The following is a 24,089-nucleotide window of genomic DNA, read 5'->3' as shown; positions in this document are numbered from 1 at the left end:
CCCCACAGGCTGTTGGAGCTCGAGAGTCTAAAGCGGGGCTGCCTGTCCGGGGCGCAGGCATGTTCCTGAGGCTCACGGGCACACTCATCATGGGACTGTCCCGGGACCCCAGTGTGAGGGGTGGGCCTGGCGTTTTAGAAGGCTCACAAGTGCGGTGCTGCCACCTGGTTGGTGAAGGTCTGGCAGCTCCAGGATGACCCAGTTGTCAAAGCTTTGTAGTGATGCCCCCGGTGGTCCAGGGAGCTGAGACCTCAGACTAGTCGTTGTTCAATCCAGTTACAGAGTGTCCAGCCCCTTCGTGTGGGAACACAGATCGGAGTCCAGGTCAGACTTGCTGCCAACGAGCTGGGCAGCCCTGGGAGAATGAAGCAACCTCCCTGAACCTCTGTTTTCCCATCGGTAAAGCTGTCATACTGTCATTTGTGCAACCCTTACAGCCACCCAGCTGGGAACAGAGACACAGAGAGGTGCAGTCACCCTGAGCTGCCTACAGTTCCCCAGACCTGACAAGCAGCACCCTGCCGAACAGACCCAGTGGATTCCCATCATCTCATTCAGCCCCCAGTACATAGTAGGTGTTCAGCTAACATAGGCCACTCTGATCCTTGTGCCTTTGGTAAGCCAATGTCACGTTCCCCTTGGTTGGCTCTCTGAAGAGGGAAATAAGTCTCCCATGTGCTGTTCTTCATTCAGCATCACAGTCACTGTGCAAACTGGATGGATGTGTGAGGTGAGCAGCCTTTATTTCCAGGCCCCACGTTCCAACACTCAGCTCAACAGCAGCCCCCCCACCCCCACCCCCACACCTGAGCCTTGAGTCTCACCTCACCTCTTGCTTGGTCCTGGGGACTGGGGCAAGGAAGGTGGGACGCGTGCAGGGCGTGTGTAGGTGGACAGAAGTGGAGGCGCCTGAGCTCCAGAATAAGCAGTCATCACTTTTCCTGAAGGCAAGAAATATGAACCATGCATAGTTTGAAAACCACTTGCCCTAGGAATTTTGCTTTCAGAAAATTTTAAGCAGACCTACAAATTATGTGGTAAAGTACCCGACATGGAGGGAACCATAATAAGTCAGCGGCCCTCGGAATATCTAGTTGGGAATGATTATGAAATAAAAAAAATGAACAGAGAAATGTTTGTCTGCGTGTGGACGGCTGTTAAAATCATTTTTTAAAACAAAATCTGAACATAGTCTCTTACCACCCACCTCCCAACGTGCAGCTGTGGTGTTCCGAGAATTTTTTTTTTTTCTTTTAATAAAAGAGAGAAATCTTTGAGTGAAACAAGACATCTGATTTCAGAACCCAAAGAAGAAAGAATAAACTAAATGAGTGATGGAAACAGCATATTGACAATTTCCATTCTCAAAAAAAGGGGGGCGGGGGGCATTATTTCCCTAACAGCAGGTGTTGCCAGTAGCACAAATGGAATATTAATCTTATCTCCTAAGCCATTCCTCCCACTGCCACCACCACCACCACGAGAGAGAACTAACCCCAGAGAGATTAGAGCATAATAAGCAGGCAGGGAGGTGGATTTCCACCCTCCTCATTTGCTTGTAGGGCTGCAAAACCTGGATTTGCATGTCCATGTATCCAAGACCAAGTGGGCCTTGCTTGCCTGGCCGCTGGGAGCAAAAGCAGTTTATCCCCAGCCTGGCCAAACCTAAACCCACAGGTTTCGTGGTGAGCAGCCAGCTGGCCCCTGGAGGAAGGGATTGACAAAACCCAGGGCCAGTAAATGCAGAAGAGGAGCTGGTTTGAGCCAGCTCAGCCAGCCACCTCTGACAAATATTTGTGAATGGCCAGAGCAGGGAAGCCTGGGTCTCTGTTGTTAGGGCCCAAGGCCCGGCCCCAAGTCTGTTCCAATGGGTTGGGCCCTCATAGCCTTTCCCAGGCCAAGGATGTGGGCCCCATGTGGCTGTCACCACAGCAGGTCTCAGCTGTAATTCAGTCTCTCCTGAGGGTGGGCTCTGGGTGCTGTGACGAGCTGACAGGCTGGCTCACTGAAAGCCGCCGCAGAGCCCTCTGGTATGGATTTCACCTCACTGAGCCTCAGTTGGCTTCTCTGTAAAATGGAAAGAAGTGCTTGACCCACCTGCCCACAGAGAACAAAGCAGGGCCTCAAGCAGGAAGGAGGAAAAGGGAGGAGAGGTTTCGCGCCCCTGGCCTCCATGGCATCTGGCTCTTCCCTGCCCTGCCAGGGGCCACCCAGCCCATCTGACACACCATAGCAGCCTTCCTGCATTTGACTCTCCCAGCCTTGCCTTGCCTGCCCCATTAGGAGGGGGCCCTTGAGGGTGGTCTCCCAGGCCTCCCCTCCCAACCACTAAGGAGCTGCCACCCAGGCAGTGAGTCTGAGAAGACCCACAACTGCCCAACAAACTGGACATGCTTGGTCTTTGCGGCACTGACAGGGCTATCTGGCTCCAAGTTCTTCTGAATTAAGAAGATGTGGAATTCTAGCAACTCCCCCCCCACACACACAAATTTCCAGAAAGGAGCCACAGAAGCTCGAGGAAGATCTATCTGAATTCTTTCTGAGCCTCCCACCCCAGCCATGAAGAAATTACCCCCTGCCTCCTTTAGGTAGAAGGAAGTTTTGTTTTGTTTGGTATGATTTGGGGGGAGGGGGACGGATTTGGGGCACAGAAAGGGAAATCCCTGATATGGTCACTGGAAAGCCAGAAAGTTTCAAGACAAATGCTGAGAAGGGCTTGGTCACCCATTCTCTGGGGGCATTCCTGGGGCCATAGCTTCAGGCACCACAACAATTCTAAATAAGGATGATAGAAGTCAAGAGAAGCAAGCATTATCTGCCAGGGAATTTCCAAGGTTCTTCTTTGGGCTAAAAAATTACTCACACTCACAGAACAAAGAGAATGGAAGGAGAAAGGGCCAATTAGTTGAAAGTAATTAAAAAATACAAGTAGAAAGAATTCACACAAGTCACATGTACCCTGGAGGGTTGGTCGACTATGGGATTTCTTTCGTGGCCAGTTGGTGATCCCTGGGAGGAGTTGGACTCAGTGACTCAGTGTTGATGGGGCCCAACTCTTCCCCAGGTGTCCATATGGGGGACCCCCTCCCCTGCTGTCCGTGCAAACTTACCATCTTCCTAGAGATCAAACCCAGACAAAGGTGAAAAAGACTACGCAGGCCTCAAGCCCCACTCAGCGTACCAGGCTGCAGTAGATGTTTCTATGATGGCTGTTAAATTGCTAAAGTACATACAGTCAGCTAAAACCCCTGCACGTTTTATATACATTAAAAAAAAAAAAAACAAGCAAACATAAGAGGACTCTGAAAGGTAGAGAAAAGGCAGGCTGGCTGGGGACCTTGGTACCTGAGGAATGACTTGCTTGACTTTTCTTCTCGGCCTCATAGATCCTAGACTTGGAGCTGAAGAAACTGGCAACCCAAAAAGCCACCGACAAAAGCTCAGGCCAAAAGACTAGGATAGGGGCAGCCTCACAAGACAGGAAACTCTTAGACAATGGCTGCTCGACTCCAGGCAAATGCCCCAGAAACTAGTGACTTCATCCCCTCCCATGCCCGCAAAAGCCAAGTGAGGGGCCGAGATTCCACCCTCCTAACCAGGGTATGACAAGGCACACAGCGTTAGCGTGGGGATCCAGAACTGCCACCCCTGTCATCTGACTGGAGAAAGGTCAGAATAAACCACATACAAGGTTTGATTCCATCTAGAGTCTCCTAACATAATACCGAAGATGTACAGGTTTCCCCTGAAAATCTTTTGTCATGCCAAAACCCAGAAACATCTCAGTTGAATGAAAAAAGACAATAGTTGCCAACACTGAGAAGACAAGAATGTTAGCATTAGCTAAGATGTTAAGACAGCCAAAGAACAATGCTTCAGTGAACAATTAGGAACACACTTGAAACAAATGAACAAAAAAAATATATCTCGGCAAAGAAATAGAAGATATAACAAAGAACCAAACAAAAACTTAAGAAGTAAATTAATAACTCAATGGATAGGCTCAGCAGCAGAACGGTGGGGACACTGGAAGAGCCAGTGTACTGGGAGACAGAACAATAGAAACAATCTGGTCTGAGCCACAGAGAGAAAACAGACTGAAAAAGAAGGAGCTGAGCTCCATGTGTCCTCGGAGTCCAGAAAGTAGGAGAGAAGAAGAGCTGGGCTGAAGAATTACCCAAGGGAATAATGGCTGGAAACTTCTCGTGCACTGCTGATAGGAATGTAAAATGGTACCGCCTCCCTGGAAAACAGTTTGACAGTTTTTTAAAAAACTAAATATGCAACTACCCTACAGCCCATCGGTGGAGAAAAAAAAACTATGTTCAACAAAAACTTGTACACAAGTGTTCCTAGGAGCTTTGTTCATAATAGCCAATAACCAGAAACAACCAGATGTCCTTCCGTGGGTAAATAGTTAAGCTCACTGGCTCACCCACACTGGAATACCAGCCAGCAGTGAAAAGGGATGAACTATTGATACACACGACCACCTGGATGAATCACCAAGAATTATATCCTGGGTGAGAAAAGCCAGTCCCAATGGGTTACATAGTGTATGGTTTCATGTAATAACACTCTTGAGATGACAAAATCATGGAAATGGAGACGAGATTCTTTGTTCCTAGGAGGGGATTAGGAGGAAGTGGTGGGAGGGAAGTTGGTGTGACTATTAAATGGGGATGTGAAGGATATTTGTGGTGATAGGAATGTTCTGGATCTTGACTGTATCAATGTCAAAATCCTGGTTGTGATCTTGTGCTATAGTTTTGCAAGATGTCACCATGGAAAGAAACTAGGTAGAGGATACAAAAGATCTCTCTGTGCTGTTTCTTACAACTGCAAGGGAATCTAGAATAACCTCACAATAAAAAGTTTAGAAAAATAAATTCATACTCATTTCGAAAACTACCGTTAACATTTTGGTGTGTATCCTTCCAGATTTTTCTACGCATATAAATACTTGTCTTAAAAAATAGCACCGTGCTGCACATATTACAACACATGTTTTCTTCCATCAGCAAGAGTGAACTCTTTCACCATGTTTTTCATTGCTCCACATTCCGTGTTTTGCAGTTATAAACATTGCCATTATGCGTGCCCTCGTACCTACACCCTTGCGCACATCTTTGATTATTTCCTTTGCAAATTGTCACAAGTGAAATTGCAAGGTCCGGTGGTTCACACATTTTAGAGGCTCTGGTAACAAATTGTTGAATTTCCATCCAGCGACATACCGGTTTCTACTTCTAATACAGCAGTCACCCTTATCCACAGTCTCACCTCCCACAGTTTCGGTTACCCGTGGTCAACCATGGTCTGAAAATATCAATGGAAAACTCCAGAAATAAACAATTCTGAAGTTTTAAATTGCACACCGTTCTGAGTACCATGATGAAATCTCGCACCATCCCACTCCCTCCTGCCCTGGACATGAATCACCCCTTTGGCCAGCATCTCCACACTTTGTATGCTGCCCCCTGCCACCACTTAGTCATTTAGTAGACGTCTTGGCTATCAAATTGACTATCTTGTTATCACAGTGCTTGTGTTCAAGTCACTCTTATTTCACTTAATAATGGCCCCAAAGCACAAGAGTAGTGCTGCTGGCAATTTGCAAATGTCACAGAGAAGCTATAAAGTTCTTCCTCTAAATGAAAACATTCTATTGCGTTGGCCAAAAAGTTTGTTTTCCTTTTTCCATAAGATGCCTCTAGTAGCGCTTAGTTGTCTGTCTTTAACTTCATTCAAGACACTTTTGTTAGATTGTATTGTGACAGCTGTCATATCAGTGTGCATTTTTTTAAAACACATCAAAATTAGTGAACTTTTGTGTAGCCATTTTAATACTGGAGATGGAAGAAAATATGCAACATTTTTGGCATATTATACTTCGTTGTTTCAAGAAAGGTAAAAACACAACTGAAACACAAAAAAAGATTTCTGCAGTGTATGGAGAAGGTACTGTGACTGATCAAACATGTCAAAAGTGGTTTAAGAAGTTTCTTGCTGGATGATGCTTTACGGTTGGGTAGATCAGTTAAAGTTGATAGTGATCAAACTGAGACATTAATTGAGAAGAATCAACATTATACCATGTGGGAGATGGCCAACATACTCAAAATATCCAAATCAATAGTTATTGATGAAAATGAAAAATGTGTCTTTTGCTTTAAGGAAAAAACCATTCGGACTTTTTTGGCCAACTCAATATGCATAGGGAGAAGAAAACATATAGGGTTCAGGCAGCCACTGGGGGTCTTGGAATGTATACATCCCTGTGGATAAGGGGGAGACCACTGTATACCATATATTGTAAGATACCATTTGTGTGGAAACAAAATGAACACCATACACCTGTCTCTCACTTAACAACTAATTTCCCCTGAAAACCTTGCCACTTAGGGAAAGCTGTTTGGAAAAAAAAACAAAAACAAAAAACTTTTCATTAGTTTTAATGGGAAAATAATATGTTAAACCCCAACCCAAGATACCCCCAAATTTTCAGATACAAAATTACCAAATGAAACCTCAAACTGGGTGTATATCAGTAATAATTTGAAAGAAAATAAATACAGTCTGTTCATAAAATGCAGTGTAAGAAAGGTCTGTTATACCGGCCAAAGAGAAAGGTCACAGAGGAGGATGGTGTGGGCCTCAGTTTTTAGAAGGCAAAGTCGTCTTTCTACAAACTTCCTTCTCTGCTTTACAACTTTTGAGGGGCTCTCAGTTACCTTCTTCTCCACCTGCACTTCACATAAGGTCATGGCACAGAAAACGCCGTGAGGCTGAAGCAAAGACGAGCACAAGGAGACTTGCAGTGACAGAGGAGCCGCTGTGCACAGGACTGAAGGGTCGTCAAAATGCGCTCCCCACCCCCACGCCCCGCCCCCACAAACTCACTTGCCTTCAATCCACAAATCAAAATATTTGGTTTGTTTCATGGTGCACATCTGAAATTTTTTCCATACGATATGCTCTACTTAGAAAGTGTTGCATCAAGTAAATCAGTGAGCCTGTCTTTGCCCAACACCATCATGCTCAATATCACTTCTATATTAGTCAGCTTGGGTTGTCATAATAATATACCACAGACAGGGGAGCTTCAACAACAGACATTTATCTTCTCACAGTTCCGGGGGCTGGAGGTCCAGGATCTAGGTGTTGGCACGTAGGGTTTCTTCTGAGGCCCCCTCCTTGGCTTGCAGGTGGCCGCCTTCTCACTGTGTCCTCATATGGCCTTTCTTCTGTGCATGAGCATGTCTCTCCTAATGTCCTCTTATAAAGACGACAGTCATATTGGTTTGGGCTTCACTCTAATGGCCTCATTTTAACATACTGGCCTTTTAAAGCCTGTGTCTCCAAATACAGTCACTTTCTGAGGTTCTGAGGGTGGAGGCTTCAATATGTGAATTGGGGTGGGGAAATACAATTCAGCTTATAATAACTTATAGCGTATTTTGTGGTTGGGTTTGGGGTTGCGAATGTCAATGTATTGAAGAAAGATTGTTTGACAAATGATATAGCTTTTCAAGATCCATTATGGTAAAAAAAGTCATTACCAGGATAGTTGTTACCGGATGCAGGTCTGTGCATATATTTTTGCTGTAACATGCATCAAATACGTTTGGAAGATTCACTAAATGGTAACAGTCGCTTCAAGAGGACGTAACACGTGTTTGCAGACAGTTAGGAGGGCTCACTGCCTACTATGACACTTTAGGTCAAGGGCTGACCTAAATCCTCTATAATCTCAGGGACCTGTAGTCTCATTCTTTGCTGTATCCCCAGGCCTGTCGCAGAGCTGGGCACACAGGAGGTGTCTGGCAAGGGTGTGGAGAGAGTGAATAAATGAACAGCTCAGCGAATGCCTCCTGTAGTGCTTGGACGCAGGGACCCTGAGAGCCCACGCAGTCACCCTCTCTGTCCTTCCGCTTTGGTTTGCAGACGGCAGCAGAGACCTCCGGGAGGGAACAAGCCCCAACAGCACGGTGACCACCAGCAGGGAAGTGCCAAACACAACAGGGACCACCAGAAATCCTACCAGGGGGGCTCAGTGCCCCACCCCTCAGGGAGGCCCACCCATCATGGCTACAGCCAGAACCGGCGCTGGCACCACAGCAACATGAAGCACCCACCCGGCGACAAGGGGGAGGCAGGCGCCCATCGCAATGCCAAAGAGACTGTGACCATGGAGAACCCCAAACTTGAGGATGCCCTGGGGGACACCGGGCACAGTGGCCTCGAGCCCCCCCGCAGCCCCGATGGCCTGTCCCCAGCGGCTTCTGAGAGGCTGCCCCCACAGCAGCCAGGAGCCCCGGAGGCCGAGACAAAACGTAAAGACAGTATTATCCCTGAGCGCATCGGGGAGCGGCCCAAAATCACCCTGCTCCAGTCTTCCAAAGACAGGCTGCGGCGGAGGCTGAAAGAAAAGGTACCGGTAATTGAATTTTTGTTGTTCTCTTATACCAGGGAGGACGGCATGAGGTAGGCACATTGGTAGGTGGGCTTGGGTTTGAGGGCCTGGGGAGCCCCGCGGGGGGGGGAAGCAGGAGCCACCACTGCCTTGGGAACTCCTGGCCACCAGAGGGCAGGCCTGTGGCCAGCTCCACATGAACCCCTCCAGCACCTTCTGGCCCCTCAAGAGGCCCAAGTGAGCATTTGGTACCAGCCCCCAGCCTAAAATGAGAGGAGAGGAAAAGGCTCATGCGTGGGGGTGATGGGAGGTTTGGGGAATTCTTGGTTCATCCCTCCTGTATTTCCTGGGGTCAGATACTGCCCTGTTAATAGTAAAGGCCATTTGGGGAAAACATGGGCTTATGTGATAAGGACCGATGCTTCTCCCAGGGTGAGTACCAGCCAGGCCGTGGTCCCTGCCAGGGTCGAGAGCAAAGGTGAGTGGGGTAGAGTGTGAGCGGGCCTCAGCCTTTCCATTCCCTGCCTTCACCCACCAGCGGCCAGTTAAGGATATAAAGGACAAGATTGAAGGAGGCCCTCACTCCCAGCATCACTAGAGCTTGGTTTACAAATTCAGAAAGAAATACCCCTAAGGCTCCAGAGGAGGGATGGAGATCTGCCCTGGCAGTGGTAATTCACTGTGCTCACCCGAGCCCCCCTCCCCAGCCAAGGGGGAAGGTAAGGTCCCCTTGGAGAGGAACCGTTCCTAAGGAAGGCCTCATGGGAGTGCTCCTTCCGGGGTTGCTGGGTAGCGCCAAGTTCTGAGAGTCTCCCTGGCCTCTCTCGCCTGCCTTCTCTCCTCCACGTTTCACCCAGAGGCCACCCAGATGCACACTCGGGCAGAACAGGCACGTCAGACCTCTTCCCTGACCAAATCTTGAAGCTGAAATGCTGCTCCTAGGATCCTCCACCCCACCGCTCCCTGTGGGGCCGGCCGCTCTAAGGTCCTGCAGGAAAGCCTCTCTCGTTCCATGTCCCAAAGCAAGGAGCCTGATGACCAGCATGCAGTCGTCACCTGGACAGCTTCCGGGACAGATTGCTACAGCCCAGCCAGCAAGAGAGGACTATTCACTAAGTTCCCTCCAGACCTACTAAATCTAATTTCAGTGCCACAGAGCGGAAATAACATAGGCTTTAGGGTCCCGCAAACCAGCCTCAGTCTTCATTCTGCCTTTGACTGGCTTGGTGACCTTGGGCAAGTTACCTAACCTCTCTGAGCCCGTTGACTTGTCTGTAAAATGGGTGTAACGTTATCCACCTGGCAGACAGATTGTGAAGATTAAATGTCATAATGTGTAAAGACCCTCGTGCATGGTTATCATTCCTCATACCACGCTATTCCTGCCCTGGAGTGCAGATGGTTGGGCAGTGGTAGACCTTCTAGTATAACCTCCTCGTGTTACCAGTGAGGAAACTGAGGCCCAGAGAGTAAAACCACCTTCCAAAGCCTTATGGCCAGAGGCAGAGAGTAGGCTCTAGAACTTCCATCTGTGCCTCTCAGCCCAGAAATCTTGTGGAGAACAGACCTCACCGATCTCGCCCTCCCACCCCAGCAGATAAGTCAGTCAGTCATACTCTCAGCGACCAACCCACTGTGTCTGAGTAAATACTTATGAGACTGTCAGATGCCATTTTTCTTCCTCCTCCAGCCTGGCTCTGATGTGGTGGCATTGAAACCTCAGAAGGGCGTAGGGCTTTCTGTCTGAAATTTCTCTCCTAGAAGTGCCGTCATTTTAGTGACCCATTGGAGGATTCTTCAGTGTGCAGTGTTTGTGGGCAGAAGGCCAGCATGGTCCCCCCAGGACACAAAGCCAGGACTCTGTCCACAGGGATCCCTATGTCCAGGGGTCACAACCGCCTTTGGGCTCTAGGAACCTGCAGCTACTCCACGAGTACCTCTCGGCACAGAGCAAGCATTTTGGATGCCACCTTCCTTCCTGACCTGGTCTCTCTGCCCTCATCCTCTCTTTGGCCCAATTTTTTATTTGTTATCTTATTTTATCTTTTATAAGCCCTATTAAATCATTTCCGGATTGAGACCTTTGATGGACTAGTAGCCAAAGAGAACCAGTATGTATGAGAATCCTGGGTAAGAGGAAGAGCTCACTAGAAGGCTCAGCTCAGAATGTCACAGGGGCCAAGGACAAGGTCAGCAGAGAGCCATGGGCCTGAGGGTCCTTGCTAGAGGTCAGCATTCCCAGAAGGGATTGGACCCTAAGTTCTGGAAGGTAGGCTGTGTCCTTCCTGGGGGTGGCAGCCCTCCCTCCACTGGTCGCTCCCCCAACATACATGGAGGAACCTTGGCTGCCCTCAGGCCTGACTCAGTTTGTCTTCCATGCCCCCAGGATGAAGTGGCAGTGGAGACCACCAACCCTCAGCAGAACAAGATGGACAAGCTGATTGAGATCCTGAACAGCATGCGTAACAACAGCAGCGACGTGGACGCCAAGCTCACCACGTTCATGGAGGAGGCCCAGAACTCGACCAACTCCGAGGAGATGCTGGGCGAGATCGTCCAGACCATCTACCAGAAGGCGGTGTCCGACCGCAGTTTCGCCTTCACTGCCGCCAAGCTCTGCGACAAGATGGCGCTCTTCATGGTGGAGGGGACCAAGTTCCGGAGCCTGCTCCTCAACATGCTTCAGGTAACCCGACACCACCAGCTGCGCCTCTTGCTGCCCGCCACCCCCCCCTGCACCCCGCCCTCCAATGCGTTATTACTAGAGAGAAGGCTGCAAATTCTGACCATGGTTGAACTTTTCCCAAGTTCCACCCTTGCCCAATTAATAATAGAAAATAAAAAGGCACTCAGGGGGCAAGGGATGAGTGGCCGGATTTACGTGTGTTTGTGTGAGTGCTCCATGGTTACGATGGACCAATATAATTTTATGGATGCGTCATGTTTAACCAGCCTTTCCCTCATTCTATTTCCATGATAAGAGAGCTGGCTCTCGGGCTTACAGGCCGTGCTTTGACCTCTCCATGTCTGAGCAGACATGAACTTGTTGTGAACTTCTCTCTTCTCTTCCTCCTCCTCCCCAGGAGCAACCCCTCCCCCACCCCCGACCCTGGAGGTGGTACAGCTGGCTGTAGCTGGTGCTTAGATGGGCCTGGGCAGAAGGCACAAGGGCTCTGAGCAGGAAAGGCTGGTCTGTCTGCCGATGCACTGAGATTCCTGAAACCACCTGTGAGGCAAAAGGGAAGCATGGCCACTCAATACAGTATTGTTCCTTGGTGATTTTCACTCAAATTCCTCCATGCCCGGAGAGCCTCATCCTGCTCCTCATCCTCCCCTCCATGGGTGGCAGAGTCCAGCGATGGTTTCACTGGTGTGCGTGTCGTAGGCGTGGGCATAGGCACTTAGACAGAGCCCAGCCCAGTTTCATCTTATGAGTGAGAAGCTGGGGGGCTGATACCTGCTTGTCGATTGCGGGTGGTAGCAGGTAAACTTCTGGCCCCAGAACTGGTGGCATCAGGGATGGGCAGCAGGTGGCACAGCATGGCCCTGGGACTATCCTTGGATACTGTTGACTGGAGAGAAGTCATCTCTGTTTTTACTTTGAACATTAGATGAGCTGAGATAGGCATTGAGTTTGCAGTCCAGGGAGAATAAAACAGCAGCTTGGAAGGTCTGAGGGTTAGAACTGGAAGAGACTGCCTGCAGGTCTGTCTTAACCAGGATGACCAAACCACAACACTTCTGGGAGCAGGGGGGCTCTATTCATAATAACACCTAGACACCAGGTATAAGCCAGGACTCATGGTCACCCTGGTCTTAACCACCTGGTTCTTGGGCTGCTATCTTTTCCCCAAGGGCAGGGAGGAAGGCGCCCTCTCCACTCGCTGCCCGCAGGGCTCCGTCCCTGCTCCCTCTCCTTCCCCAGGAGCCTGCTCGCTGCAACCCGAGCCCTTGCTGGCCAGCCCAGGCCGTGTCTCTCCAGCCCCAGGCCCCGATCGGGTTTCCATTCCTGGATCGCCCGCGCTCCCCTGGTGACGAATTCCCGCATTACCTGAGGGATTTGCACATTGGGCATGTTCCTCGCAGGCCGGAATGTCCTGGGAGAGAGTGGAGGGTGATGGCAGGGGCAGCCTGTCCGCCACGTACCTCCAGGCATGGGGGAGTCAGGGAGGGGATCAGTCTTTGGCCTTGGCTTTTGTCCTTTCTTGAGAAGAGCCAGGATAGGGCAAGATTTCTAGACAACAGCTGCCAGAGCCAGTGGCGGACAGACACACAGGGCGTGGGGTGACGCACCTGGCGGGGAAGGGCAGCTGACCTCGGGGGCCACCCAAGGTCCTGTCCAGGTCAGGCATTCCTTCCAGTGACCTGTGGTGAGAGCGGCGCCTCAGCCACGGTGTCCAGCAGAGAGAGCATCAATCCTGGCAAATGCTCACCCACAAGAGCAATTCCGTGACCCTCCACTGGCCTCTCCATCAGTCCCAAGTGGACTGGCTGAGGACAGCAGGAAGGGAACCTGGCTGTGTTGAACTCAGCAAAGTCCTCTTTATAATCCCTAGCTAATAGCTTCTCGTGGAATTACTGTGCTGAGAGACACCGTTTGCAAGCACTAGGACAGGGAGAGGGGACTAAATTGAAAGCTGAGAAACAGGATTTCTCGACCTGATTCATGCTGTCAGCGGGAGCTTGGCCTCTGCGGCTTGTGCTGGGAAAGGGCTCGGCTGCTGGCACCCAGCCATGGACCTTAGCATTTTGTGCGGCTGGAGTGGAGTCAGGGGCCTCCGGGGAAGGGCGTGAGCTGCCCCACGTGAGCCTTGTCCTTTCTCGCTCTCCCCAGGACCTGCCGCTGGCACAAAACATCCCTGGGTCCCGCTGGTCCTCAGAAACCCACTTACCCCATATTGTGGCTCAGTGATAGGTTTGTCAACCCTCCTGACGCCACCTTGTCTCCAGGGCAGAGCAGAGCCGTCCCTCCCACATCTGCCGTTTGCCTGGGTGTCGCATTGGTGGGTCAGGTATTTAGAAATCAAAATGTCCTCTGTAGGCCCCACTCTCCCCACTTCACCACCTGCAAACCCAGCTTTCACGTAAGCTGAAGAGGGAGCCCCTTGAAAGGTATAACTGGGGGGCTTGAGCCAGGCAGTCAGGCCTCCTGGGTCACTGCCCAAGGCCCTTTTGGCTCCCATGAAAGGCAGGCCAGTTGTGCTGGCCTAAGGCTAACACCTCAGCTCCTTACAGACCCCCTAATTACAAGGCCCACAGGAAACCATCACCAGGGTCTGACTCGGCCTTCGCAGGCCCCGCTGCTCCTCTCTGCAGCTCAGGAAGTGGCAGGTTGGAGTGGGCTTTCCAGGCAGCATAATGCATGGCCACACCCCACTCCAGACTCACAAGGTACAAGAAAAGAGAGCAGGGATCATCAAACCCCACGCCCCTTCCTAACGCCCACAGCGATGTCTTTTTTCACAAGCTTTCATTTTCTGGCAAATCCAACATGTATCCCTTTGCTGGCAGACAGTCCTGGGCCCAGCCCCTGCCCCTCCCCCACCAAGCCCCTCCTCCCCGCTCCCTCTGGGGTTTAGACTCAGCTTCTTCCACTCCAGGCCCACTGCCACCGGATCCCCAGCCAGCCCTGGTTCACTTGGGTGGCCTCTGAGATGCCCCTCATGCGGCCAGGTTGGGTTGCTGCCTCCACATGCAAATTCTGAGACCCAGCTAATGATTGGTGCTGGCTGTGAAGAGCCTGAGGTGTGAAGTGCCCTCGGAGACCGCTCCGGCAGCTGTCTCTGGATGTTGCCCTCCTTGGCCAACCACTTCTTCTGCCTGGGCGTCAGCGGTAGGAGCTGGCAGCCTCCGAGGAGAGGGACAGGCTCTGATAAAGTGGACAGAGTGTGAGGGCTGCCTGCTGAGTACAGCCCCCATGAGAGGGAAGTGAGGCCTGAGGGAGGTCAAAGGACCTTTAACCCTTTCCAGCCAGTCTTAGCATTGTCATCTCAAGGAACCCAGAAGCCCTGCCCTCGTGAGCTATGGTGAGGCCAGAGACCCTGGGGTCTCAGTGGACCCCTGTCACCTATCCCACAGCTCAAAAGTAGTCTTTTTGCCTGAGATGTGGTCCTTTTCCTAGTGGTGTTTCTATAAGTAAAATTCTACTTATCAGCAGTTCTTAAATGTCAGTTGTGTGTCCACCAAGCATGTACATTCCGTCAGTTTCTCAACTTGAATGTGCGTATGAATCATGTGGGATTTTCCTTAAATGCAGATTCCGATTCAGTAGGTCTGGGTGGAACCTGAGGTTCTGCGTTTCTAACAGGCTCCCTGATGATGCCGGTGCTGCTGGCCCAGGAACAAGGACTTGGATGACTGTTTGTAGGTGATGAGGGGTCAGTTTCATAGATGGGCCAACTGAGGCATGCTCTTTTATCAGTGTGATTTTCAGAAGTGAAGATCCAGCCTGGGAATATTGAGTTTCAGCCACAGGGTTTTCTTTAGGCCAGTGGCTCTCAGCCTAGCTATCCGTCAGGCTCACATGGGAGGACCTTTTGAAATGTGCCAGCAGGAGCCCTGCCTCAGACCATTGAATTAGACACTCCAAGGACGGGCCTATGCATCCTTTTTAAAGAACTCCCAGGTGATTCTGAAGAACAGCAGGTCGAGCACCACTGCTAGGAATATCCCCCAGAGATGCCCGGGTTGTCAGCTGGCCCTGCCTGTCACCCCTTACACAAGTCAAGAAATAGGTACCAGGTACTGGACTCTGCTGAGTGATGTGGATGAGCTGATGGGAGAACACCAAAGCAGGAGACACGGGCAGCTGAGATACCTGTTCCCTTGATTGGCCTCATGTCCCCTCTGTGCAGGGAGGAAGCTGGTCTGGCCCTTCCCATTCTCCTCACCATCGTTCCGAGGTTCCCAGTGAACCAGGCGGGAGGCCAGAGAGCTGCCTCTCCTCTCCTACCGTTTCCCTCTGTCCTCAGCTCCTTTCCCTGTGGCCTTTTCCTTTTTCTTGGCTTCACGTATTTGTCAGAGCCGCTCTCAAATGTATTTTAGGAAAAGGGCCTCACTCCCAACCCACCTTGTTACCAGGCTGTACCAGAGGCCAGACCAACCCAGGTGAAGCTGGTGAGGTGACAGCCTTCCCTGCCCAGCCTGAATGTGTGGCTTGATGACTTCTGACTTGCAGGAGAATGTGGGCTGCCCAGGCCCCCTGGGTCACAGAAATCACCAAAACTGTGCCTTGATCCTCACCAAGGAATCCTGGTGTGGTAATGGAGTGGGTGTGGCTCCAATTTCATGGCGAGGTGAAGAATGAGCGTGCCTCTTTTTATGGGACATTTGGAATGACAGGAATTGGAGGCCTGAGCCCCCTCCGCCCAGCACTGCCCTGTCACCACCCCAGGCTGTCCACTTGGACTCCGGGAGTGCTCCTTTGCCGATCCATGCTTGGGTAGTACATGTTCAAACCCTGCTCTGTTGAAATGTGTGTGCCCTGTTTAGCCAAGAGGTGTCTGCATCTGAGCTATGCAGAGCAAGGTATTATTAGAGCAGGCATCAGTGTGTCTGTAACTGAACCCAGCTCTCCCTAGCAACTGTTGCCAACAACACCTCTAACAGAAGGATGCAATACCTTTCTTTGAAAAAAAAAAAAAAACTCATCCCAGTCGTAAACATAGCAGGGCTGTTGTGAAAAGACTACAAAATCAAAATCTGAACTATGACCAGCACCTTGTAAAAGACAGCCTCTTCAAAAACTGACCTCAGGCTGGAGATGGATAAACTTAGAGTTTCTAGCTGGCTCACCATGAAGCCTTGTGTTTGGGACTTCTGATACACAGAAGCTCAGTAGAGTGGTGACTGGGGCTTCACGGGGTCTCTGTGGTCTCCGGGAATGATTTTAACTGTGGGGTTTACTGCCAGCAGGGATACTCAAGATTTTCTAGTCTTGCCAACCCTATCAATAAATCAGGATATAAGATACATCGTCAGGTCTTGTGTGACATCTCTGTCCCCTCTCCCAGTGCCATTGTTTGCCAGCTTAAGCAAAGGACCCAGGGCAGCCCTCTAATTCCAGTCATAAGGGGGCACCTCCTTCCCTCTTGGTTATGTCAAGGTCTCCAGAAAACCAAAGCCATTCCCTTTACCGGAAGTGTGGAGTTCCAGACCCCATGGTTTACAAAGGAAAGGAGGAAAGGGACTAACCTTGGCTCTTGGAGTTCTAACCAGCTCTAAGTTGTAAACTTCTCAAGGGTAGGAATCCTGGCTGAGTTATCATGGGTTCCCCAGCTCCTGACACCATAATAGGTGCTCATTTAAGTGCCCGTGTGAGGGAGAGATGGAGCCCTCAATCTTAGGTACCAGTGTTCCCTGGTGCATGATGGGCTTCTCGACTCTCCTCAGCACTTTCATAAGTGTGAATGTGGGGGTCCTCTCTCCAAGGTGGGTTCCAGGGCGGGAACCCTTCCTCACATTTACAGATAAGGAAAATGGCTTGGCAAGACAACAAGCCTTACCCAAAGTGACGGGGCTGAACGGGGGCTGTCACTCCAGACCCCAAGCTCCAGGCTCCCACGCCATGCTACCCCCCACATAGATTATAAGGGTCAGAGGCTTGGGAAAATCAAGAATCTGCCTCATGAAGCTATTGATAGGGATTTCAAACTCCACCCATCTAGAATAATTGCATGGCATTTCCAGTGGTTTCCGAGTCTCTGACTTGCTGGGCCAGTGGAGGGCTGAGAGTGTCTAAGGAAACACCTTCATGTCTCCACTTGCTTTATCCAGATGAACCCCACAGCTGTTATTGCCAGGGTCAGCTCTCTCCCTCACACCCTCTCCCCCTGCTCGGACCTCCTCCCTCGCTTCTGCACGCCCACCACTGAGCCGACGTGCACTCCAGGCATGTAAACTAATTTTACTGTTGGCCCAAGCCAGGCATACCCAAGGATAGAAGCACATTGTTCTGTTCATTCCAGAGCCCAAGCAAAGCCCTGGGCTGGACCCGCCCCAAGCTCCCTCCACTCTTGCTGGAACTCGGGAGGGTGAAGCAGAGGGCCAGTGGGCAAGGCGAGCAGCTTTCCCTGTGAGCAGATTGAGGAGGGGGATTTCGGAGGCCCACCAAAGGTCTCTTAAAAAAGGGGGGGTGCTGTTTCACCTGCTGGCTGGCATCTGAGCATTCTGTGAGTCGTCGGTGCCGATGCGGAAGGTCATGTCCTGCAAGGGCCATGCAGAGTTGGTACACACCTTCCCCCAGGGTGGGCACTGCAGGCTTGCCTCACATGTCATGGAGGCTGGTTGTCACAAGAGTTTGGCAGGCATGGCTGCCACGATGGGGAGAGCCGATGCCTGGCTGGTACCAAGGCTCTTAGCCCACCTTGCCAGAACCACAGACTGTGGGAGCCTGTCGTCTCCTTGCCAAACCTTACTTTGGCATGAGTGAATTTTACCTTCTTCCTCCCAATCCTCATTTCTTGCTCAGCGAACACTTATTGAGCACCTGCTGTGTACTGCACACGTGGTAGAGCCTGTGTATGTATTGTCTCTATTCATCTGCCCACCCCTCTGTCTTCTGCCAGTCTGTGCAGGTGTGGGTACTCTTCCAAGCCTATGTATTTTATTCAAGGACCCAGTTAGAATGTCTCAAAGTGAGCATTCAGACCAGCTTTCTCTGACTGTTTAGTTTGGGGTTAGGGGCATGGAGGTGGGGGCATGGTGGCTTCTGAAAATGCAAAACCTGAAGTCCTCTCTGAAACTTGGAAATGTTCAAAGGGACAGAATCAGTCCATGACTTGATCAGGGGGGAAAAAAAAAAAAAGAGCATTTGTTTTCTTAATCTGAAAATAAGCAGAAGAAAGAAAATGATCATTGACTCTCAGTCAGTCCCAGAAGGAGCCCAAGACAGCAGCCTGCGAGTCAAGCTTTTCTTTTCCAAGACTGTTCATATTGTCATCTTTGTGTCCCCACACTGTGCCAGCACCTTGTAGGTATTTGGCAGGCATCAGAGGGCTGGTTCCAGAAGCCTCAGTTCAGTGGGGACCGAGGTGGGCACTAACCTCGGCAGCAGAAGGGAATGGAGCAGCTTTCTGCTCCCTCCCGTATCTGGGCCAGGGGAGCTTTACCCGGGTCAGGAACAGTTTCACCATCGCCCGCGTCCCTTGCCAGGCTGTGTCCTCTTCTCTGCACACCCTTACCCCCCACACCGGCTTCATTTTTCCTGCTAAATCCCCTGATAGAACTTGGCTGGGCGCTTCCCTGTCTGAAGCTGCCACACTGAGGCAGGCCTGCAGATAAGTGGGTTATCGGAGAAGGCCAGCTCAGGTGTCCCGGGCCCCAGAGGGTCACCCCTGGCTGGCTGGCAGCTCACCCCCAGCACCACCTCCTCCCCAGAGCCAGGCCAGCAGGAGACAGCAGATCCTTTCCCGCAACTCAGCGAGTGGCCGGCCCCCAGCCGCCGATGGGAATCTGAGCTATGCTAAGCCGCTCCAGACCACAGTGTCGCTGCCCTGCCCGGGCACGGCCAGCCCAGACAGGGCGCCTCTACCTGCCGTGGCCGCCGCTGGAAAGCTGGCACCACCTGGGCTGATGGAAAAAATCTCCCTGCGGGTTATGTAACCGCTCACCGCCCTGTTCCTGGCTTCCCAGGGAGGCTCCCAGCCACCACCGAGGGAGAGTGGTGGACCCTGGCCAGGGAGGGGATGGCAGAGGGTCATTCTTACAAAGGAAAGCAAATAAATAGTCCTCAAGGCCCCAAGGAGACTGAGGTGTTCCCTACAAATGCTTTTGGGGCTGAGAGGCCTGCCCAAGCGGCACAGCCTAGCAGAGTGAGCACGGCTTGTCTGGGAGCCAGACCCAGAAGGAAGTATTAAGAAGGAGAGCGAGGGGCAGTTCCATTGTTGGTTGTCTGGGTTTTTTGAGGGTTGTTTGTTTGTTTGTTTGTTTTTGGCGATTTTTTTAATTGTGGTAAATATATGCAACCTAACATTTGTCATGTTAACCATTTTTAAGTGCATAATTCACCAGCACCAAGCACAACCACCATCTACTCCCAGAACCCTCTCGTCATCCCAAACAGAACTCCTATACCTACAAAACAATCCCCAGGCCCCCCAACAACCTCCACTTCACCTTCTAGCTCTGTGAATTTGCACTCTATGCATACCACATGTAAGTAGAATCATACAATAGTTGTCCTTTTGTGTCTGCTTTATTTCATTTAGCATAATGCCCTCAAGGCTCATTCATGTATCAGAATTCCCTTTCTTTTCATGGCTGAATAATATTCCATTGTATGGCTGTACCACATTTTGTTCATCCATTCATCCATCATTGATGGATCCTTGGGTCGTTTCTATCTTTTGGCTGTTGTGAATAATGCTGCTATGAACATTCAAATTCAAGTATCTGTTGGAGCTCTTGCTTTCAATTCTTTTGGATACAGAGCTAGAAGTGAAATTGCTCATATGGAAATGGTTTGACTTTTTAGGAACTGCCAAAGTTTTCCAAGTGTGGGGAAATACAATGAACCAAGACTCAAAGAAATGATGGGAGGGAGAGACAGTAGGGATACTGCCTGACCTGAAATCAAGGGTATAAGTGGAGCATCAGAGACAGTCTGTAAGACGGAGCAAGTAGGAACCTGAGAGGCAAAAGGATTTGGACTTTATGAAGTAGGACTGTGAGCCATTGTTGGTTCTTGAGCTGTAGCATCCCAAGATAAATTAAAAATCATAGAACAGTATAGACCTAAAGGAAGGCTCTATCGATGATCCTTCCAAGCTATTCCTTTTGTAGATGAGAGACTAGAGACTCAGAGGGGTTAACAGAAGCCATGCTTCAGGAAGACATATATTCAATATGATGAGCTATAGCATGTTATGCTTGGAAACATCTTACGATAGAGAATCAGGGATTTTAGGTGACCACGGTTGTCTCTTGAAAAGGGAGCACACAAAGGTTCAAGCCTGCCCCTCAGGCACTAAGCTGCAGTGGCAGGCTTCATTCCTCCACCCTCCTCTCAGGGGTCTGCTCCCAGACTTGGTACAGGGCACAGTAGCGCCCCAGCCGCTGGCCCACGGTCCAGCGGCTGGAAGCAGAGAGTGCCTACCACTGGGAGTGTGGGAAAGTGTGGCAGATTGTGTGTGTCCCTCTCCCTCTGTTTTCCTTCCTTTGGCAAGTGCCACAGTGGGCTCCAAAAGCTTTTAGAAGTATAGGATCAGCAGGTATTTTTGAACTGGGATTCCATGTTCAAAGACAAGCAGACTTCTCAGGCAAGGACACATGGCCTGTGTTACAGATTGAGCACCAGGCATATGGCCTGCTGGGCACCAGTGGGGAGGATGAACAGGACTCTGCCCAGTGTGTCCCTCCGCCGCCTCTGCCCCAGTGTCCTCCCCGGCTACGGTGGGCACGCCTCCCTCTGACCTTTGTTCATGCCTACCTACCTGCAATGGCTGTGTCTGGATGCCTGGTGTGAATGAGCGTGACTTACCAGGAAGTTAGTGAGTATAGGGGTAGGGCAGAGAGGGTTGGGGCAGTGGAAGAAGAATGACAGGACTCTTTAAACACCTAGCAAGAATTCCACGCTTGTCTTGAACTCACTGCTTTCAGGGTGGCTGGGTTCCATCTCCGCTAGATAAATGAGAGGCCCCTGTAAGTGGACAGAGGACCTCTCAGCTCCTGGGCCAATCGATGGACACAATGTGAACACTCCAGATCTCCATCATGCCCAGTTGCTGATTTCTTCTTGCCTGTACACCTTTCCCTATGTGGTGGCATCTCTGCCCCCAGAGATGGTGACACTTGACCATGAAGCACGGGCTAGACTGTGCAACCTCTGGGGTAACCTTCCAACCCAGGAACTCTTAAAGCAACCTCAAATCATCAGTATAGGGAACCTGGCCTCTGAGCCAAAGTTCAGGATTAGGGCTCCCTGTGTACCAGCAGAGAATCCATGCACTGCTGCCTCCTGCGCCCAAGTTCTGAGTCTTCCAGAGGAAATGATCATGGCCCCTCATGGCCTCATCTCAACCCTAGTTCCACTTGCAGGGACCACCTTCACTTCACCCTTTGGTGGCCCTTCCCGATCCCAGTTCACAGAGAGAGAAAAGCTTCAGGCCACTTGGAACAGACATGCTCAGGCAGGAGTAGCCCCCTCCTAGGATGGCCCCTCAGCGCTCGCTCCCCCATGGAGAAGCCTCTTGCCCTCCACATCATCCCACTCTTGACAGTGCCCATCTGGGACCATGGTTATTGCAGTAAAGTTGTGTAATGGTGTGTGTGCACTCCCAGATCCTTTGCACCCAGACCGATCAAGCAGAGAGGGCCCTTGGGCCACCATGCTACCGTGTGGTGCCCCCACACTCCACAGGCCACACCAAATGAGGGAGTAGCTTCGGTGGTATTCAGGGATGGCCGGGCTCCAGCTAAAGCTTATGGGTATCTATCTATAGTTGAAATAAGTGCATTCTGCAGCAGCTGCACATAAATCGGAGCTCCACATGTTGGACTTACACTTATCATTGACCCCCATTAGGCAACAGCCATTGCATTACTCTGAGTGTTAAAACTAGTTTGATTAGAAGAATGATTTCTCTAACATAGGGTTGGAAGCAGAGTCACCTGGAATTCAGCCTGCAGGCCACAGAGGCTTCCTCTTAATGACTTACTGCCATGTGGCAGGAGAAATCATTGACATAGCCCAGAGTCTGACACCTACCTTCTAGCCCTGGTTCTGGCACCAGTCAGCCAGTGACTTTGGACAGATCTCAAAGTCTGGCTACCCTCAACTTACTCTTGCATTACACAGAGTAATAATACCTGTCCCCTACACCTGCTTATCCCACAGACATAATTATTGTTAAAATCCACTGAAACACATCTCATTTTGTCTGTGCCACTTATGACTCCTCTTCCAAGAGGAACTCCTGTGTTTCATAAAAGCATATTTTTCCTTTTGCTCTAGATAAATCCCCTTCATTCAAGGTTCCTAAGAGAGGCCCCACACAGACCTTCCTCCACAAACCCACCGTGTGCTAGGACTTGGAGTTTGGGTGCAGTGTTCTGGGTGGCCCTGGGGTTCAGCCAGGGCTAACGTGGGCCCCTGGGCTGGCGTTGAGGCCCTCTTGGATGCCTTGTGCTTGGCACTGTTGAACCCCAGGGAGCAGAGGCTACTGGCCTCTATCAGATATTGAGAGGCCTGCTGATGGAGCAAGGTCAGCTTGGTCAGAGAACAGTTAGTTTAGGAAAGTAGGAGGAGGGGCATGCCCTTTAAGTGCTGGCAGTTGGGGAAGGCTTCCTGGAGGAGGCAGCATGAAAGAAGAGGCAGAATTTGGGTGGACAGAGGAAAATAAGAGGAAGAAGGTAAAGCAACGGCTTGTAGGTGGGAGGAGCCTGGGTTCGGGGCTGCCATTGTGCAGGAGAGCAGGTGGGACGTGCCAGCCTGCCCGAGGGTGTCCAACAGCAGCAGGGGACTCCGCAGTGCCAGCAAACCCCAGCCTGAGGCTGCCTGGCCAGGCCGAAACCCCTGCTCCCCGTAACCACAGAGGATCATTCATGTGCTGGCCCTTCCTTCTCACCATTTCAGGCCAAGACTGTTTTAATCCAAAACTAAAACTTCTACCTTAAGAACAGTGAACTCTCTGCCGTCCTGGGACCTGGGGCAGGAGGTGGAGAGGGCCATCACATCTGGACCCCAGGCCAGCCTGCAGGGGGCTCTGGACGCCAGGGTTTCACTGAGGCAGATAGGAGAGACCTCCCTACCTCCCCTCTCCGACCAGTTTGCTCCCTCATAGGTCCTAGGTGCCCACCTCGTGTGGCCCACTCAGCCCCTCTGTGGGTCTGCTGCTCCCAACAGCCATCTGGAGCTGGGTGCCCACACACACACATGTGGTGCTGATACTGTCTTACTGCCCCTTCTCCTGCAGCAGCCAGTTACCCCCAGGAACCAGAAGCAGGGCTGCACGCGATTTGGGCGACATCACACTTTTACCTCCCCCTCCCCTGCAGAAGCCCTTCTCCCCCTCCCCCAGCACTTATTTTCTGGTAGAGAAGGAGACAGACAGTCTGAAGCCAGCCAGCATCTCACCTAGCTCCACCCACTGTGGCCTGTGTCCTCACTTGGTCAGGGGGTCAGTCTCCCTGCTGGGCAACAGGGCTCTTGGCTCCTTCTGTCCGGCCCTCACAGCCCCTCAGGTGGATTGGGGGCAGGAAGAGAAGAGGGGGAGCTGCTCAGAAGTTGGGGGGAGTTAATGGCGAAGGAGGAGACACCCAAGGCCGCAGTAGGCCGGGCTTCTAGCTTAGCCCTGCCCTCCTCTAACTGGGTGACCTCAGGCCAGGCCATTTCCCACTTCTGGTGTTGGTTCCCTTGCCCATAAAATAAGAAATGAGTTCAGTGGTCTCTTCTCGCTCTTTGATATTCTGAAGCAGACATGCTGGACATACACAGGGTGCCTGCTAATCACCTACTGCTGACTGGTGTTCAGGATGACAGGTGAAAAGCAGGCCCCATCTCAGACTTCCCATCTGGAGGTGTCTACCATCCTGGCTGCTCCACCCCACCCTCCCGGCCTGGTCTAGGGTACCAGTACCTACCTGGTGGGCAGAGTGGCCTGCAGGGGGTGCCAGCGCTCAAGGCCAGCCTCACCTGCCTGCAGGCCCTTCCAGTCCCACCCAACATCTTGGTGTC

At 51.2% G+C, this 24,089-nt stretch overlaps 1 protein-coding gene across 4 annotated transcripts in view; it reads left to right on the top strand.

Moving 5' to 3' along the window:
• The window catches only part of CTIF (cap binding complex dependent translation initiation factor), a 252,226-nt gene that overhangs the window by 152,854 nt on the left and 75,283 nt on the right, over nucleotides 1-24,089 (top strand). For 2 of the 4 annotated variants that reach the window (XM_090285545.1, XM_090285542.1), the window contains 2 exons: nucleotides 7,948-8,434; nucleotides 10,803-11,102. In XM_090285545.1, the coding sequence (XP_090141671.1) occupies nucleotides 7,948-8,434; nucleotides 10,803-11,102 (787 nt within the window). Of the gene's footprint in view, nucleotides 1-7,947; nucleotides 8,441-10,802; nucleotides 11,103-24,089 lie in introns of all 4 variants that reach the window. The other 2 variants (XM_090285544.1, XM_090285541.1) reach the window with 1 other exon arrangement.

Source organism: Furipterus horrens, unplaced genomic scaffold, assembly GCF_987537825.1.
Source record: "Furipterus horrens unplaced genomic scaffold, mFurHor1.1.pri manual_scaffold_8, whole genome shotgun sequence".
NCBI lineage: Eukaryota > Metazoa > Chordata > Mammalia > Chiroptera > Furipteridae > Furipterus > Furipterus horrens.
This window is presented reverse-complemented; position numbering and strand designations above follow the sequence as displayed.